The 19513-nt window shown below is 36.1% G+C and overlaps 1 protein-coding gene across 8 annotated transcripts in view; it reads left to right on the top strand.

Annotated features, from left to right (window-relative positions):
• Nucleotides 1-19513, top strand: part of cacna1c (calcium channel, voltage-dependent, L type, alpha 1C subunit) — a 1063887-nt gene that overhangs the window by 798603 nt on the left and 245771 nt on the right. For all 8 annotated transcript variants that reach the window (XM_051921415.1, XM_051921414.1, XM_051921413.1 and 5 more), the window contains 5 exons: nt 20-134; nt 559-679; nt 4811-4880; nt 7251-7380; nt 11789-11918. In XM_051921415.1, coding sequence (XP_051777375.1) covers nt 20-134; nt 559-679; nt 4811-4880; nt 7251-7380; nt 11789-11918 — 566 coding nt within the window. The remainder of the gene's footprint in view (nt 1-19; nt 135-558; nt 680-4810; nt 4881-7250; nt 7381-11788; nt 11919-19513) is intronic.

Genomic DNA, 19513 nt, shown 5'->3' with positions numbered 1-19513 from the left:
TAACTCCTTTAATGATCAGACATACTGCTAAATGTTTTCTTGGCCATTGCTGTTGACAATCTGGCAGATGCTGAAAGCCTTACTTCAGCCCAGAAAGAGGAAGAAGAAGAGAAGGAGAGAAAGAAATTGGCAAGGTATGTGAATGGTATCTGACTTCACTACCCTTCACCAAATATTTTCAAGTTGTGTGATTTGTTGTTAAAAGAGAAAGCTCTAAACTATTCTTATATACGTTTCAGAAATCCTTCCTCTCTTAAGTTACTGAGGAGGTGGTTAGAATCTGTTTGTCTCACTTTGTGTCTAGCAGTGATTAGCAGAACAGCAAAGGTCTAGTTTAACATGAAGTTGCATGAAGTCGCCTCTTAAAATACATGTAAATTCACAATTGCTATGAATTTCCTAAACATTAATTTAGAAGTGTTTTTTAAATTTACTGTGTGATTATTTATTACTAGTTAAATTATTTAAAAAAATACATTTTTAATTTGTAGATGTGGTTATAACCTTAGCAAATAATAAAGAAAAATTATAGGACTCACCCTAATTATATTTTTTAAGGACTGCAAGTTCAAAGAAACAGCCAGAAAATGAGAAGCCACCAGTGGAGCAACAGAAAAATGAAGAAAAAATTGAGCTAAAGTCAATTACTGCAGACGGAGAAGTAAATACTAGAATAAAGGTAAGCCAGTTGTTTTTTGTTGATTTACATTCATTAAACAATAATACTGCATTGTAATAAAAATGTTTTGACCAAACCAGTGCTTATGAGTCAAGAACCATGATGGTAAACTGAGCGTGTTAATTTTAGTAAGCTAGTACAAGAAAATCTGGTAACCAACTGGTAGTTAAAATAATAGTTTCTTGTTTACCAAAATAGATCTTATTTACTATGTGCCTTGTTAATTAATGAGTACATCTGTTATTAAGTGATAGCTGAGATTTGAAAAAATAAATTCAACAAAAATTGATAGGCTGCTTGTTTTTTGTAAATTTCATTTTGTTTAATTTTGAATCATTTTATTTAAGAGAATGATGCCAAATAAAAGTGAAGGACATTAGCCATTGCACTGCATTCTATGAGAACATAAGAAATTTGACAAACAAGCGGAGAGCATTCAGTCAGTCAAGCTTGTTTGTTTAGCTAATAGCTAAGCTGTCCAAATATCTCATCCTGATAATTCTTAAAGGTTCTCTAGGTTTCTGCTTAAGCTACATACCTCATTAGTTCCAAATTTCCATAACTGTCAACATAAAGAAGTGCTTCCTAACTTCATAACTAATGCACTTCCCCTTAATTCCCCTTAAGCACATGATTAACCGTTAAGTTGAATTATCTAATAAAACTTAATAATTACCCAAGTTTGTCAGAGTTAGATATGTCCTCAAGTCCTGAGATACACTTGGTTGCTTTCTTCCTTACAGCTTCATGTGCTGCTATGTATCTTTTGTAGTGTGGCGACCAGAACTGCACACAATTATCCAGAAGTGGTCTTACTAGTGCATTTTTTAGTCTGAGCATAATGTCCCTATTTTTACATTCAACAGTTTTTACAATAAGGTAAAGATGCCAGGCGTTTGTTATTGACATTACGTCATTAGATATTTTTATGTAGCATCAAGGTAAGATATCACAAAGCATCTGAATTGTGTCAGTAGGTGCACCGTTTATATGGACTCAATTACAGGTTATATTTTGGTAGATAGCCTCTTGTTCACTTTTCTTTGCTTTCTTAACCTGATATAATTTAATGGACATTTTTACCCATCTGTTTTAAGGAAAAATTATTTAATTTGGGAGTACTGTTTGCCCTTGGCCTCCTAATTTTCTGACATTATTTTCAATATAATCCCTTTTAGACTTGTTCTCAAAGCTCTTTTGTGCCAACTTCTTATGCCCTGAGGGCATTTTTCAGCAATTTCCACCTGAGGGGAGAACACCATAATAAAGCCTATTATACAATAAATAAAAAGGAAGGACAATCATTTTTCCACAATAATATGACATATAACTTCTCAAATGTGATAAAAAATTGTTTTAGTGTCAAATTTGAACATTCTTTTACTCAAAAACTGAAACCACGATAGCAAAAAAAACATAGCCCAACACTATAATTTTTCCAAATTTTTGTTATAAAATACAGTATATTTAAAGTCCAGACAATGTCAGGCGAGTTTTTCAACTTTGAGGTGTTCCCAGACCTGTTAGCTGTTCCTGTGAAAAGTTTCATATTGATAACACACAGACACACAGCATATGGCACTATGGATACCAAAACCCCCTCTCCACTCTAGAACTTTACAGTTAGGGATACCCAAACTGTAAACATAAATAATATAAAATGTACAGTATATAAAATACTGTAAAACAGTGCTTCCCAAACTCGGTCCTGGGGACCCACTGTGGCTGCAGGTTTTTGTTCTAACCAGATTCATAATCAGTGTCAATACCTGATAACACTGATCTTATTTAATTAGCTGGTATTTTTGTCTTTTATTCTACATTCAGAAAAACACAGCAGCATGAAGTTTACGTTTATATGACCTTTAGAAATACTTTTACTTTTGCTATAGATTTAAATGCTTAACTCTCTTTTGTTGATTCATTATATTTCGCCCTTTCTTTGCCCTTTCTCTGTGCAGTTTTCCCCCTTTATTGTATTTTATGAATGACAATTAAAAACAAGCAGAGCACTGCTATAAAACATTTATATAACATAAAAATAGCTTCTCATATACATATATATATATATACACACACACACACACACACACGTGCACGCACACACACACACGCACGCACACACCCCCCAAAAACAAAGCACAATTTTTGTTTATTTTGTTTATTTTTATTCTTTTTTTCAAACACATCACAAGAATGGACAGAAGACTTAATAAGGGTTGGGACAGCCATCCTTTTATTATGCCCTAGCTGCTTAAATATCATTGAGTTGTGTACAAAATAGAACTGAAACCAGGTTGCAAAGATGGCGGTTTTAAAGGTCTGGACCGGAAGTTGATGTCATTGGGACAGGAAGTGCCATCATCATGGTGGCCGGAACCAGAAGTGACATCGTCATTGGGTGCTGGAACTGGAAGTGATGCCATCACAGGGTGCTGAAACTGGAAGTGACATCATCACGGGTGCTGGAACCCTGTGGGATTTCCCGTGAATGGCCTGCAGAGGATTGAGAGAAAAAGTCAGTGCACCTCACCACCCCCTAGTCAGGCATGGAATAGTCACTATTTGGACCTTTCAGCTGCCTCCCATGCACACATGTGTGACAATGGGCATGTTCTACATCATTGGAAACATCTCAGTCGCACCTATACAATGGTATAAAGCATGCAATGGCATAACCCACAAAACCAGAGGAACCTGACCAAAAATGTCAGACTGCTAATGCCAAGCTGGCATGCATAGTCACTCTATAACAGAGAATGTCTTGCTAATGCGTCATCCCACAGTGACAAGCTTGAGCTAGTTTTATTCAGTAGAATCTGATATATAACATGTCTATATTCGCTGTTGGTTTGTGACATTATATGCAACAACACACAAAATGTCCGCTGAATGGCTTGGCATCAGAGGTTGATTTGTATGGGAGGACGTCAGCTTTTGTAAAAACACGGCCACAAGATAGTAACAGTGTTGTTAGAAACGTATAGGACTCAACTATCCATTGGTGTGAAGTTTGAAAAGGTAGGATCCAATGAGCAAGAACAACTCCTGCCAGAAACGCCAGATAGTAGGTGCCAACCTCGTCCTCCATGTCCTGCCTTTGTGTCAGATTACTCAGCGCTGTTTCCACATAGTGACACGAGCATATGGCTTGTTGCAGTCATGTCAACCTGATGTATGTAATCATATGTCTTTTGTATAATTTTGCTTTTGTTTTGTGGAGTTACATGTACAAGCATGAAAAATCAGATGATAATTGTGTTGGTTTTGTGCCCGTGTGGGCTGGGTGTTCGGTTGAACTGACTGTTGATGGCATCGTTTGAAATCTTTGACCTTTCAATTGATGTATGAAACATGGTATTCCTTGTTCAGAATAATTACTAGGTTTTTTTTTTTTTTTAACATGGCACATGTATGATTTCATGCCAGATTAAAAGTCAACTGTATATACTGTAACAATGTGATTATTATGAGTGTGTAGTAGACCCCCGTTGCTTTCAAACAAGGTATGATTAATTTAAGGGAATCAATGAAAAAGCAAATTAATAATGATTTGTTAATTATTTGTAGAATAATTGAAGTTTGGTATAAAATACAAGTAGTAGATATCATATTTTAGACTCTTGTCATTAGTGTGGATTTACTAATGTGGTAAGTGTAAGGAGTGGAAGTGTTAATGAAACGATAGCTTATATTTGAGAAATTATTAAGTCATTGATATTAATACTAAGCAATTCTGTAATTTGTTTTAGATTTCGTATTCGTCAATATAATACTTTCAGTCCATACAGACTATTAATAGTGTTACTTTGGTGAACTCTGTTTATTCTCAAACATATGCTATTAATTTATAATTTATGACAGTGGATGTTTTTTTTCACATCAAGATGAACATTTTTCACTTGAATGCCTTCGTATTTAACAGAGCGACTATGTATAAGTCTTTTTTCATATACAAATAGTAGCAAGTATTTGAGAGCACAGTATATAAAAACATAAAGACTATTATTATTTAAACATCTCATAGTTTTGGATCAAAATTCAGAGACAGAAAAAGCTAAAGTATTTACCTGTTTATCGTGTAATCAATTAAAGATGTACATCTTTTCTTTATGTATGTTTAAATAACAGATTGGAACGGATGAGTTCCCAGTTGATGAAAATGAAGAAAAGAAATCATATTCTGGAAGTGACATTTCAGGTGAATGCTGATCTATATCTCAATTTCATATAAAGATATTATTCCAGTTTTATAACTGTCACCAATATTACTAAACTGTCAGTTTATCATTTTAAAATATTTCATAATTTAAAGAAAAAAGGTCCATGAGTGTAGTTCAGTTTTTAATTGAATGCTGCTGTTGTCTATCAGGTTAAAAGTGTTTGTCTTCATTATGGTTTAGTTGTAAGCATTTACTTCTGGTGTAGATGGGCCTTAACATACTTTTTTAACACTCTCAGACCCTCTTAATCAAATTCAGGGTTGCTGAGACAAGAGTCTGTACTGGCAACTTTTGGAACAAGACATCGCTAGGTAGGAAAATAATCCACTGCACAGCCCACTCAAGTAGAAGCTAATTCCATACGTTCCATAGGTATCCTTCTTGATGAATTCAATAAAATTCCACATACTAGAACGGTTTAGTCTCAACTTTCTTGCTCTCTATTATCCAATGCCTATTCTAATATTCTATCAAAAATTCAATGAGTGCTTAGTTTGTGAAGTACATTTTGTTTTTGTTTTTTATTAACTGCAATGTCTACTGCAGTTTGGTTTCTGGAAAAGCCATTTTACAACAGCTGCTTGAGTTTTAGTAGAAAATGGTCTTGGCTCTACTCAGGTTCCCTCTGTGATGTCCTAATTCCAGGGGTGTCCAACTTCAATCCTGGAGGGCCATAGTTATTGCAGGTTTTCATTCTAAACATTCTGAATCAGTGACCAGTTTTGGCTGCTAATTGATTATTTTACCTTAATTTTAATTGGTTTACTGTTTAAGACTGAGAACCCTTAATTGTTTCCTTTATCCTTAATTTTCTGCCAAATGATAGTGAGATACAAAACAAGACAACACATGACCAGCTAACCTGTGTCCATCATACAATATCTTAAAATAAAGGAATGTGAAAGTCTCAGTAATGTTGGTCTGCTTACGTCCACAAAACATTTTGACAGTACTCTTTAAAACAAGAAAACCAACCGTTTTTTCGAAATTTCTGCTGTTGCAGAATGAGAACACCAACATGGCATGTAAATAAGTAATGGGTTTAATTGATTAATAGAATCAGCTTCTAATTAAGAGGTTGGCTGCAGTGGAATTAGTTGGAGTTTGAGGCCCCAAATTTGGTTATGTGTTAGCTCACTTTACATCTTTTTTTTTGGCTGTCATTTAAGGATAAAAGAAGAAATTCAGATGATTGAGTCTTAAAAAACAAGACAAAATGAAGGGTAATAAGTCATTTAACAATAGAAATCAGACACTGACTAAGAAAGTGGCTGGAAGGAAAACCCACAGCTACTACAGTCATTCAGGATTGGAGTTGGACACCTACCTCTGTTCTAATCTTGCTTTACAACACATTTAATATAGTTAACTACTACTTGCTTCTTGTTATGTCCCAACAGCTATTCCTCAAGATTTGCTGCTAAGCATTTTCTTATCCCTCTCTGTATTTGTTCAGTAAGCACAATTTTCTGTTCTTGGCTTCTCTTTCCCATAATCTTCTCACCTTGGCCAGATCTTATGTTCAGTCATTTCTTTCCGCTCCTGTTTTTACCAAGATCTCCAACTACTTTTCTACCATTTCATTGTGGAAGAATAATCATCACATTAATCTTGACTTCTTCAAGTCTGGGACCTTTTGATTACCATCTCTTTGCCCATCTACAGGACATTCTCTACTCTTTGTCTTTAATAATGTTACCTTCTTGCTGCCATTTTGGCAACCTTGTTGGTTATTTTAAAATTTTTCAAAATCCAACCATATTTCACTACCTACTGTATATTATTTAACCCTGTGTAGTCTACTTGAGCTGATGAGGATCCCAGCTAATGCTAGATGACCTCTCTATTTAATCCAAGTAACTTTTGCCACAATAGTGCATTCTTTTCTTAATATTACCCACAAGATTCTTTTATTTCACTCTCTCACCTAAATTCCTAATGCTGCTGGCATCTAATTGAAAACTCCTGTCTTGACTTACAGATTCTTGCATGGTTCTCCACCTTTCTTCCTATAGTCTCTAGTGTCTCTGTGTGTTTTTAGTAGAATTTCTTATTATCTTTTGGTCTGCGTAATGCCTTGTCTCAGTTCAAGTCATGGGATGAGGTTTCTGAGACCATTCTATTTGATTGCGGTCTTGTTCTTTCCCACTCCCGGTCTGTAGAATTATACTGTCCCTCTGAAACATCACCTGTTTATTTTTTGTTGATGTTTTTTATTTTGTACTAAGGTTTAAAAATAATTATAATAGTCTACTTTTTGTGAGGTGGTTTAGGTAAAATGATTTTCTGAGAAAATTGTAATTGTAATAATTTAAATTTTAGTGCTATCTGTTTGTCTGTGTTTGTAGGTGATGAAGAGGAAGAACCTGATATGCCTGTTGGTCCTCGACCTCGGCCACTCTCTGAACTCCATCTAAAGGAAAAAGTTGTTCCTATGCCTCAAGCCCGTGCCTTCTTTATCTTCAGCCACACTAACAAGTACGTACATCATTATGAGGCTCAACAAACAGATGAAGAAAAACCTCTCTTGAACTAAATAAAGATCTCTAACCTTGCCTTATAACTAAAAGCTTTACATTTTAAATATATTATATATATATATGCATAAATAATATTGTAGTATAATTTTTAATGCATTAAAATTATTCTTACAGTGTAACAGACTTCATTACAATGAAGTTCACAGCTCCATTCGTTTAGTGTATCAAGGTTCTCTTTAGAAATTGTACTCTATTTTTAGTGAGATTAATTTTTTTGGGGTATTGGGGCCACAAACAGAACTCTACCGATTGAACAGATATGCAACAGTAACAAGGGTTGGATCATGATAGACCAAAACTCCTACTTTACATTCCACACCATCTCCCGTTTCAGTGTATCAGTAGCTGCGTTTCCATTGCAGTTATGAGTAAAATAGCAGGAACAGTTCTGACAAGTCGTCAAAACGCAAATGCGTCTGTGTTCCTGTTGAGCAATTTTATACAAATAAAGTTTGTTTTATCACCAGAAATTAAAAAGGTGACCGATATGATGGGTGTCGATTCTGTTATTTCACTTGCGCCTACAGTCGCCATGTTCGTTTTTAATCAGAGGCAATGAGAGAGAGTGAATACGATGAAGGGAAGGCAAACTACCTATACTTGGCAAAAGCCATGTATTTTGGATTTCTTTGAAATTGTCCACAGTGATTTTTCTAAGAAGTTGTGGGTACAGAATTTTTGGATGAGCAGCTCAACATCCATGGAATTATGCAGCTCCATAGGCCCACTTGTGTCCCATGGCATAACGGAGGGAGACAGTCCCAACTGAAAAGTGCATGCCTATCACACTGTCTACCTGTGCTGAGTACAAGGTTATTACCAAGACTTTTGGTGTGAGCAACACCACCATTCGCAGGTGTGTATATGGGGTGTGTCAGGCCATATTCTTCAATCTGATGAGGCAATACATCACTTTACCTGATGTGAAAAAATACCTCAGGTGTATGGTGCAATTGACGGCTCACATATCCCTGATTATGTTTGACATCTGTTGTTCTGCAGGCGGTTCTTGATGACAGATTAATGATCAATGACATTTGTGTTTGATCACCCGGTAGTGCTCATGATGCTGCCATATTCATGTCTTGTGACCTAAATTTGAAAAAAAAACTGTTTCCATTACAGTTTTATGAAATATTGCTTTGTCGAATTGCCCCAAAAACCACCTCAAGCGAGCGTATAAACTGTTTACAAATTTTGAGAGTTTTTTTCGAAATTCATGTGGAAAAATGTTTTTGTTTTTCTCTGCAATTTCAAAATGTGCATTAAGAAGGTTGATGGAAACATGGCTTGTGTACGCTGATATCGTACAAAAACAAAAAAAAATGCACCCGTTTACATATGCCAGAAATAGAAAATATGTATAAGTTCATCAAGACATGTATGCTGGGGTGGGAAAAAAATCTGTTCAGTTGCAAAAATTTTGAGGACAACAATTTTAGACTACCGCGTTCATCTAAAACTAAAAAACTTTTTTTTTTTTTATGCCCAAGACTAGAAAATTGACACAGGTGAAACTATAGTTCTATTTGTATATGTATTTCTAGAGTAGTGTAGATAATTTGTCCAAACAAATTACATTATTAAATATCCTCTTTCCAACAAAAGTAAATGTGTTATTCTACAGTCTATTACTTGCACTTGTATAATAATGCATAATTTGCTCTTTTGCACATGGTTAGCTTTTTTTGGAAGGTACGCATGTGTGCTAACTTCATCTACTGGGTGCCAAAAGGACCTTTTTTGTGTCACAGAAGAAAAATAGTTCATCCCCAGGTTCATGCAGCACTTTCCATTTCAAATGCTAAACCAGGAGTCGCTTTGGATTTTACACACTCAACACAAAGCTCAACTTGAACATGGCAACTTGAAAAATCTGCCATAGAGAAATAAGATTGTGTGTAAATACCGTTAATATATATGTGCATCTTACTTGACAACACCTGCAGTTAAGCTAGGATGAAGCCCAATCTGCAAAATGTTAACAAGCCAACAAATGCACTTGTGACAGTGAGAAACAGATAACGAATCTCATTGCATCCTTTATTTGCAAGTATGTCTGTCTTGTGGATGAAGGTTCGAGGCAAACAGCAGGCAGACAGCAGATGTAGAGTAAAAAGCAATTTCTTTATTCTTGGTGGCAGAGAGACCACTCCAGCCCTGTCAGCTAGTGTCACTGACAGTCATCAGCAATAGCCCAATCTTGGGGGGTGGGGGGGGGGTGAGTTTCCTTTTTATAACAGAAATTTTTATATCTTACAGAGATAGCTTACCATGAGACAAGGTTACACAATTCTTTGGGGGGATTCAGTAATATGCCCAAAAATTACAACACATTTGTTGAACCACTAAAGGAGAAGTGAAAAAGCCTGTTGCTGTTGATTTTACAATCCTAGATGTTTGTTAAGATTAACAGTTTCCTGAGTACAGACTAAAAGGTCAGCAGTTTGACAGAAGTGTTGCAAGTTTGTCCTTTTAGTTTTGGATACACACTTAATTTTTATATGTAAGTCTAATTAATAAACAATTAATCCATAGCTTATTAATACAAACTAGTAATATACTTATACTGTTAAATGATTATACAGTTAATGGTTTCTATTTTTTAACAATCTTAATGCATTCATATGGTTAACACAAAGAATTCTTATACTTGCAAATATGTACATATACAATTTCGTAGCATAAGCTGGGTTGCATAATAATATATTTTCCATCCACCCAAATGCACACAGATAGTAATCATCAAGGCATTTTAGACTTGTTTATCTAAGTACAAAAATTTCATTGCACTAAGGCATAGTCACGAAATCTTCTTCCCCTCCCTTGAACTAGGTCAAAAGGTCCTCAGCCCAAGATTCTTTGTTCAACTATTATTTAATATATTAAGATTTTTATTATTCCACAGTCTCTACAGTATTGTAGTAAAAGCAAGCTTTCAAAACATCATTTATACATTGAAACAGAGGTACATTACTGTATAACATCATGGTGGTTTTCTTCTGATACAGCAGTGCCTGAAATATACAATGAAACAAAACCAGAAATGAAGACGTCCTTAAGCAATATAGGTACAGTTTTACTTTGTGTAGTGACTCTGCATGTGAGAGAGGCAGGCAAGTTTCAGCAGCAGTAGGTCAGACTATGCCGGGATGAGCCGTGCATGCTGAAGGATCTTAAAAAATGAGAATATGAGGTTCAATTCGGACCCATCAAAGCAAACAGTCCTTACTAGGATAGTTTTGCGAATATTTTAACAACGGGAAATACATTCAGTTTCGCTTAAATTGGTGGCTCTTCACTTTTAAGGTAAAAGTAGCCCAGGACCAGGTTGACACCCTTGATGCCCAACCCCCTCACTTCCCATGCCATAAAACCTTGAGTCAGGTCCCAAGGGAATATAGACCTCTACATTGAGACATGCTGTTTGTTTAGACAAAAATGTGTTTGTGCACATTATAACATATTTAAAACACAATTTAATAATTACATGGTTTTATGGGATGAAAGACAAATCAGACTAATTAATCACTGTGTATTTCAGGAATTTAAGTCCTCTCTTTATAAAATGTGCCATCAGAAGAAACCAGAAAAAATTAGCAGGTTTTTAGCAGGGTTTTATCAATTGATTTTTATTTGTTTATTTTGGCGCAAATGATCCTCAATCTGTGGGTGGCAGATTGAAACAGAATGTATAGCTTGTCCTATCAAACAGATTTTGATCATGAATAACAGAGATCAAAAAAATGCCTTTCTTTTAAGGAGCAAAACAAAATGTCATGCATATTAGCAAATTCTTTCTCCAAAGTTTTAGTTAGTAAAGCAAAGTTAAAGTCAAAATGAAATAACATGTTAGTTTGCTCAAGCACTAGTCTGTTCTGAAGTTGTTTTCTTAAATACTCTTTAAGTTTGGACACAGTGAAATGTGTGCTGCCATCTTTTATGCCATAGTCGCCATGATGTAAAAAGTCACATGACATGTTCATAACATGCATAGCATCCACAAATCATTATAGATGTTAAATTATGTAAAATGGGTGTGCATAAAATGTCATAACATCATCAAAATGATAAAACCCTAAATGATCAGAAATAAAAAATTAATGACATACAAAAATGTTCAACAGTATCAGTAACACTAAGCAGATAATTAATCTTTCAGACACTCACGTTACAAGTATACTGACGTTATCTTTGCACTGCTAGATTACTGTATATTAAATAAGCTTTGGTGAATAATCTTGAATTTCCATCATCCACAAACTTTGTCAAAGTAATGAAATAGCAGTAAAATCTTTTGTTTTACATCAACTACTAAAAACTATGTATTTTTTATCTCTTTTCAGATTCCGCATTTTTTGCCATAAGACTGTAAACCACAACATTTTCACCAACTTAATTCTCTTCTTCATTCTGCTAAGCAGTATTTCCTTGGCAGCTGAGGATCCAGTGAGAAATGACTCTTTCAGAAATAGGGTAATTATTTACCTTTTATGCTTTATATTTTCATCTCAAACAGTAGAAAACTTTTGCCATTTAATGGTCACACATGCAAATAATTTCACTATCCTCTGTACATATGAAAATAAATTTGAAATTGAACATGATTTTCAGCATTAAAATGAGTGCATTATTACTTTTAAATAACAAAACAAAATGTGAAAGTAATCATGAAGTTATTCTAAGGTGGCATGAGTATTATTTAAGGTTTTTTAGAGCACTTCATGGATATTTTCCTCAACTTTTATTTTGGTTGAGCCCCAATGCTTTGTACATCACTTGAGGATGTGGATAAAGATATTGAGATAATGTGAGATGTACTGTGTGTGTCACTATTTTTCTACATTCTGTGTTCTACTTTTTACACTAGGAAGTGTATCAGAGTCCCAGACACAACTGCCAACATAGAGTCCAACAAAGGTTAATTTATTTGTCAAAGTACCTTTGTTAAACTTCTTTGTAAAGAGCACAACATATTCGTATCCTTCTTTCTTTTCTTTCTTTCTCCCCTCCGCTCCACTACAGGCGAATTTTGTGTATTTCCAGTCCCAACTCAGACTCCCTGGCAGAGGTGGAGAAGCTCCTTTTAAGCCGTGGACCTGGAGTAATTCCGGTGTAACAATATGTCCTCCTGGAAACACCTCCAGGTCAGGCAGAACCTGTTGGGAACTGGGGAGCCTGTAACTATCAGCTCCCTTTACTGGCACCCAAGAACCCCCATCATGGATGCCCACCAGAACTCCAGTCCCTATATGGCTCTGCAGGCGTCCAAATTGGAACCAAACTAGAGCGATGCTGCCACCCAACCTTCCAGGGGTTGGGATACTATGAGAGACAGGCTTCCTCAGTTATTCTGTGGTGACCCCCTGTCCAGAGAAGGTATCACCAACCACCTTGGCCAGGATACCTGTCACTCCACTTCCTTCTTTATAAATATCTATATTACATTTTTCTTGTCAGTAAATATAATTTTTTTTTGATTTTGTGGTTTGTGAATGAAGTTTTCTCTAAAGTAAAAGTGTACCTGCCAGGCTGCAGACCTAAAGAACAGAAATAAACAGAAACTGACAACTTTTTACCAGTCATCCCCATCATGGTTAAAATATAAAATGAAAACAAATTGCCATTTTGTGGCTTTATATTGAATTGTTGTGATTAATTGGAAAAACATATCCTGTTATTATGCTCCTAGTTTTGTACCAATTGCTGATTAATGTTTTCATTTTGTTTCTTGAGGTATTATTGTTGCTAGTTTTACTGTATCAATGATGCTGCTTTGCCACACGTGATGCCACATGATGTAATTTACTGGCAAGTATTTAAGAACAGTGGCATGCTTCATTTATGTATATAAAAACACACACACACACACAAAATATCTGGTTATTTAGGGCAAGTAGTAAAGGAAGTTAGTAATATTTTGATTTTCTGTTTGGCAGTTCTATTTTTTTTAATGTGTTTTGGCAATTGTTTCTTTGACTTAGTGGTTCTGACTGTTCTTTGTTTAGTCCCTTTCTGGTACCTTCATTTCATAGTCTACACTAAACATTTGTCCTTTGGAACATGATGTTTCTTCACATTATGACACTTTCTGTGCACTGCAGCAAAATTAGGAATGAATCAAAGCTCTGCAGCACAGCTACTCAGTTATGTCCAGTGGCTACAGGTTTTTGATTTAATCAATTTCTTTTTTACTACTAAAGGAATGTTTTTTTCGGGGGCCTGCCTTTAATTAACTCATTTGTTATGATTTTGAACATTTAATTGCCTATTATAATTTTAAACAGCTTCAATTCTGTTTTAATTGTTGCCTGTTTTCTTAACCAGCCATTAGTTCATAATGAGGTTCAAATGACAAAGGAACCAACCACCAGCTCTCCAGCTAACATGCTTCCATTTAAACCTGTGTATATATGCATCATGAAGTGTCTATGTCAATAAAATGTTTAGAAATAAATACAAGAGAATGAAAGGACCAAGGGGTACAAATCTATTCTGGACTACAAAAGATATGGATACTGTTTTTAAAATGTGATAAAGGTTTGTCTTAGCAGAATTAAAACACCAACAAACCATATAATTAAATGCCAAGTTTTGTTATCTGCTAAGTCTGGTGTTTAATTGTGAAAACTGGTTGGAACAAAAACTTGCAACCCTACAGGACTGTAGTTAAGGATACCTACCTTACAGGATTTGCAATAATAGTAAGCAAAGTTGTACCATTCTAAAGGTGTTAAATAGGTCTCATTAGGAACATGCTGAAATTTAAAAAATGAGAGCATTTTGTAAATCTGGTTTAATTAGCATCTAAATAAGAAGTCAGAACTTCTCCAAAAAGAAGTACCGCGTTTCAAACGTTTATTCTAAAAAAACGCTACAAAATAAAATAAATTTCATTATGACACAAGAAAGGGCATACAAAATAGATTTTTTTTCACTGTGTTTTAAAAATGATGTCTTCAAGGTGGTGGCCATCGTTAGCGATACACTCACTGAGACGATTTCTGAACACTCACATGACTCATTCGGCCATTTCAAGAGGAACAGCGGCAATTTGGAGAATAGTGTCTTTGAGGGCTTCAAGGATTTGAGGTTGGTGTGTGTAGACCTTCGACTTGAGATAATCCCACAAGAAGACGTCACACGGATTGAGATCAGGCGAATGTGAAGGCCACCATCTCACACAGGGAGATCAGCTTCCCCGGAAACATCTCCTGCAAAACTTGCATGGATCTCGCACCATATGAGCTGTTGCTCCATCCTGTTGAAACTAGGTATCCACCACACCACAAGTTCTCTAGCATTTCAGTGTAACATTCTGAAGTGATGGTGACTGTTTCTCCCACCTCCTGAAAAACTAAGGGCCTACAATACCAAATTCTGCAATGGTGCACCAAACTGTAACACGCTCACTGTGCAGGGGTCTCTGATGAAGTTCACGAGGGCTGGTTTCAGCCCAATAGTGAAAGTTTTGCTTATTTACGCAACCATTCAAATGGAAATGTGTATCTTCACTGCACATGACGATGGCATCTTGATGAACGGTTTGCAGAAGATTTGCCCAGAACTCTCTACTGCTCTCCCAGCCTCTCTCAGTGAGATTCTCCACTACCATCATTTTGTATGGATGGAAATTAAGGTCCTCATGCAATATCCTCCTCAAAGGTGTGTTGGAAATGCCTAAGGCGAAAGCAAGCTTGCACTCTGAATGTCTAGGAGACTGCAAAATTGTTGCCGTTACAATGTTGTAACCGTCTGTCTAAATTTAACCAACCACCCACTGAGGAATTGTTTTCCAATTTGGGACGTCATTGTTAGGAGGAATGCTGAACTGCATTCCGAAATCGCATTGCTTAGTGATGATGGATTCATTTTTTTGAAGAATGCTTCAACAGCAAAAGCACAGTGCGCACCTGACCAAGGCATGTTGCCAATTGAAAACTACAAGGGATCCCTATCAAAGGACCTGCACCCCAACCAAGTCGGCTGCCTCTACCTCACGCAATGACCTTGAGAAATGTGGTACTTCATTTTGGCTCACACTGCATTTTTTAATCTGTTAAGGTTTCCCCTAAACTACTTAATCTTTGTATGAACTGCTATCTGGGATCTGTTTTGATTTTGTTTCTCCTTATTTCTCAAAGGTTTAATCAAATTAATTATTTATTCTTTAGCTAAATGAAATATGGATCATCATATTTGTCAGCTGACTGAATTTTGAAGAGCTAGGGTAGCAGTTCATATGGCCGTCTGTCTTTAAATAGGTTCAGTTCCCTAAACTTTTCAATAGGAAATACTCTAAATCTGTGGGATATCCATGTCTCATGTTCTAAATGGATTGTTAGAACAGGGAAGAAATGCGAATTTCAGTTTAAGAAAAGTTAATTAATAGGTAAAAGTGCACACAAATCAGCCTTGCCTTTCTCCGTTTTTGGGCCACACGTGACAGTAAGGCTATTTTTCAAAAAATGACCCAAGCATGTGTGCTGTAATAAGCAAAATAGTAAGATTATAACATAAGGAAGACAGAAGTGGAAGCATATTCATCTATAAAAGTAGTACAAACTTATGAATGGTATCCCACCATCTTAATTATTTCTGTATGTAAAGAATTTTCCAGAATGAGTAAACAGAGATGTTTACTGGCATATCTGGAAAGAGAAGGATGAGCATGTTTTGTGTTCCTTTGTCCAGTTCGTTTTTGGTTTGCTTGCATCTTCTGCTTTACTACATTTACAGTCCTTCAGGTTCTCTTTTCCTCTGGCCTTTTGTTGCAGGCCATGCTCTGAGTATTGGGGTCCTGCTATGGATCAGAAGTTTAACGCAGGGCTTCACAGAGAGAGAGAGAGAGAGGTGAGATTGGGTTATTAAGGGAGGAGTGGGCATTTTGCCTTTAGCTTCTTGATGTTCTCATTAGCCCAGTCTTTTGTGTGATAATTGCCACATACAGTAGTTTTTGGTTGACAAATGTTGACCTGTAGAACCTAAGTATACCAATAGAAAGATCATTTTATTGTAATTGATACTTGCTTTAAAGATAAGAGATCAAGATGATGCATTGTAGATCCACAGAGATCACACTCTTTGGCTACAGTGGGAGTTTGATGTTAAGGGTCAGTAAAGGGGGCTTCAGGTCATGTCCAAAGAGGACAATGTTACTTGGTCTTACAGTCTGTGTATGTGCTTCTGTACGTGGATCCTATTGCTGATATGTGTATATATTTTTTTTTCATAGTGTAGTCTGTCATCTTTTACTCAGTTCTCCAGATGCGGCTTGATTTTAGCATTAAACAGTTAATACATAACATTATTGTAGCAGTCCATTACATTACAATGGATGAAATGTGATGACATCATACGTCTCTACATACTTTTTGCATTTCCCTACTATTTTAATGTTCTCCTCCAATTGAAATTATTAGGCAAATTGGGTAAAGGCATTGCAACATCCAGATTTGACGAAAATTACCATAATTCATTAAATTGCTTTGACATTTAGAAGTGGGCACACTGCAAATAGGTTGTCTAGTGGAATACATAAAATACATGCTTTTGAGTTATACTCTATTAAATAATGTACTTCAAAGCTGAGTCCAAACAGAATATCAGTCATATCATCATAAATGATGTAGAAATTATCTATATTCTGTAACTGGGGTTGCACAGAATGATTCTCAATTTTAAGATACACTATTTCAAAAATGTACTTTTAACAGGTTTTATCATTTTAAAAATGCATTCTGCAGTCTCAATTAGAGGTGACAATAGACTTTAGGAATCAGCTAAAAGGGAAACATATTGCAGCTTGTCTCAGGATATTGATAAATGGTCCTCTAGTTCAGGAGTGCCTGTTCATTGAGGCAGTGGTGAAGTTCTTTTTGTTCCAGACAAGGATAAAATGCTCAGAAAATACAGACTTTTATATTAATTGAATTAAACAATTGTATGTTTTATTTTTTGTTATAAAAAGAAGTCCTTTGAATTATTTTTATTACCACAATGATATAATTATTTATTAGTGTCACATCTTTAAGAAGGAATAGCCCCATTTGCATTTATTCATTGTCAGTCTGTAGTATCAGAAAACTTAGCGAGAAAGCTGCTGTCACCAAAGCCACCTTCACTCGTGACTGGGTATCTCTGTCCACTATGTTCTACTTCATTTGTTCTCCCTTCTGCATTTGTAGTCCATTCTGGCTATGTACTTTGTTTTTACAATTGTGGGTGGAAAAATATTTCAATTCCATTTCAAGTTTATAGTAGTGTTTTACCTAACTAAAATACTGTAACTGGAGTGCTGACAGTTTTCAGATTTGCTCTTTACTTCATCACTCATAATGAAACAATATGAGCAATTCTTAAATTAGATGTTTTTTCATTGATTATTTCATAGTTGTATCTGAAGACAGACAGCAATATTGTTTGTAACAGCAGCTGGAGAGTATCTGTCGAGGTGAAAAGGACATGCATAGGCAGTCAAGTGCAAACGTGAGGAGAAAGACAATAATTCACACCTAAGTACCAATGTTTAATAGAGTTGCTGAAGGTGGAATACAGGTTCCTTCAAGTAAAAAAGCAAAGTAAAATATCATTGATCACGTTTTTAGGTTAGAGTTTCAGAGTTGCAAAAACATAGGTATTTGAAGTGAAGTAATTTAGGAAACGTCAAGGAAGGACAGGCACGTGAAGTCCACACTGATGAAGTAATTAAATATTTATAATCATAAAGCCAATTAGCATCAGCCATGGAGCTTCTAATGTTATTCAGCATTGCACATTTTATAATTGTAGTTAATTGCTAGTTTTACCAGTGTCCAAAATTAACCATAGTTTTTACTACTCATCACATTTTGTGCATTTATTTTGTTGTTACAATATATGCAAATGTTATCTGATTTGTGCCTGTATTTGACACTACATTGTTAACTAATATAAAAAGATATACTTCATTAATAGCCTGACCATTACCCTGGAGCATTCTTTAATTTTTCTCTTATTTTTACTTTATTTTCTGGCTACGTACCAGATTGTAATCTAGTCCATTTCTTTGAAAGTTATAAATCCCAGTCATAAAGCAATGACTTTGTGCCAAAACATGTAGTTAGCAGATGGTTTCCCATGCGTCACATAGAGGACTTTGATATATCTATGTGGAATTGTCTATTGTGCTGTAATACCTGAGAAAAAGTGACCAAATACTAATGATATTAGGTGAATAATTTTAAAAATATAATAAAGCCAGGTTTGAAATTACAATCTAATCTAATTTGGTGTTCCAAGTAAACAGAGAGTCACCCCTTTACTTAGTTTCTATTTTCTATGTTTTGTCCTCCCAGTAACTATCACTGTCTTATTTGGTTCACTTGTATATTAATGCAACCTTTTTGGCCTCCTTTGTATGATTCTTTTTAATTGTCATGGAAGAGCTTTGTGTCCTGGGTATGATGTTAAACTGCAAGCAGTCCTCCAACTTGCAGGGAAATCATAGTAGTTGGTGGCAGGACTGACACTTCAGCCACCGTAAAAACAATTTCACGCACTTCCGAGATGACAGACAGGACTCCTTTCTACTCTCTGCGGGAGCGGGGATGAGGGAATGTCCACGGGAGCCTCATCCCCGGAAGAGTCAAAACCGTCAGAGAGCCAGTGGAGTCAGGCCCGGAGGATCGGAACTGGTGTGGTGTTGAGCCATCGTCCACTGCGCAGCAGCACTCTGGTCCCAATGGTGGCCTATCCGGGTAGGCACATGGAACATCTTGTCTCTCCAGCATAATTATCACCTTCCACTACTGTCGGAGGAGCTTTGTAAACTCTGCATTTCAGTGGCGGCCTCTCTGAGGTACAACGACCTGGGACTGGCCAGATCTCTGTAGGTGGGTACACCTTTTACTGGTCTGGTTGCTCTGATGTCTGTCATACTCGGGGAGTAGCTGTTGCTTTGGCAGATTGGCTCGTTCCAATGGTGTCCGATGTCATTCCTTTCAACGAGCGTATTATGAGACTCAGATTAAGGCACTCTCTGGGTACCTTGTCTGTTGTCTCAGTGTATGCTCCCACCGCGGTGAGGGAGA

This window comes from Erpetoichthys calabaricus, chromosome 18, assembly GCF_900747795.2.
Source record: "Erpetoichthys calabaricus chromosome 18, fErpCal1.3, whole genome shotgun sequence".
NCBI lineage: Eukaryota > Metazoa > Chordata > Cladistia > Polypteriformes > Polypteridae > Erpetoichthys > Erpetoichthys calabaricus.
Note: the sequence above shows the minus strand (reverse complement) of the source record. Positions and strands in the feature narration are given on the sequence as shown.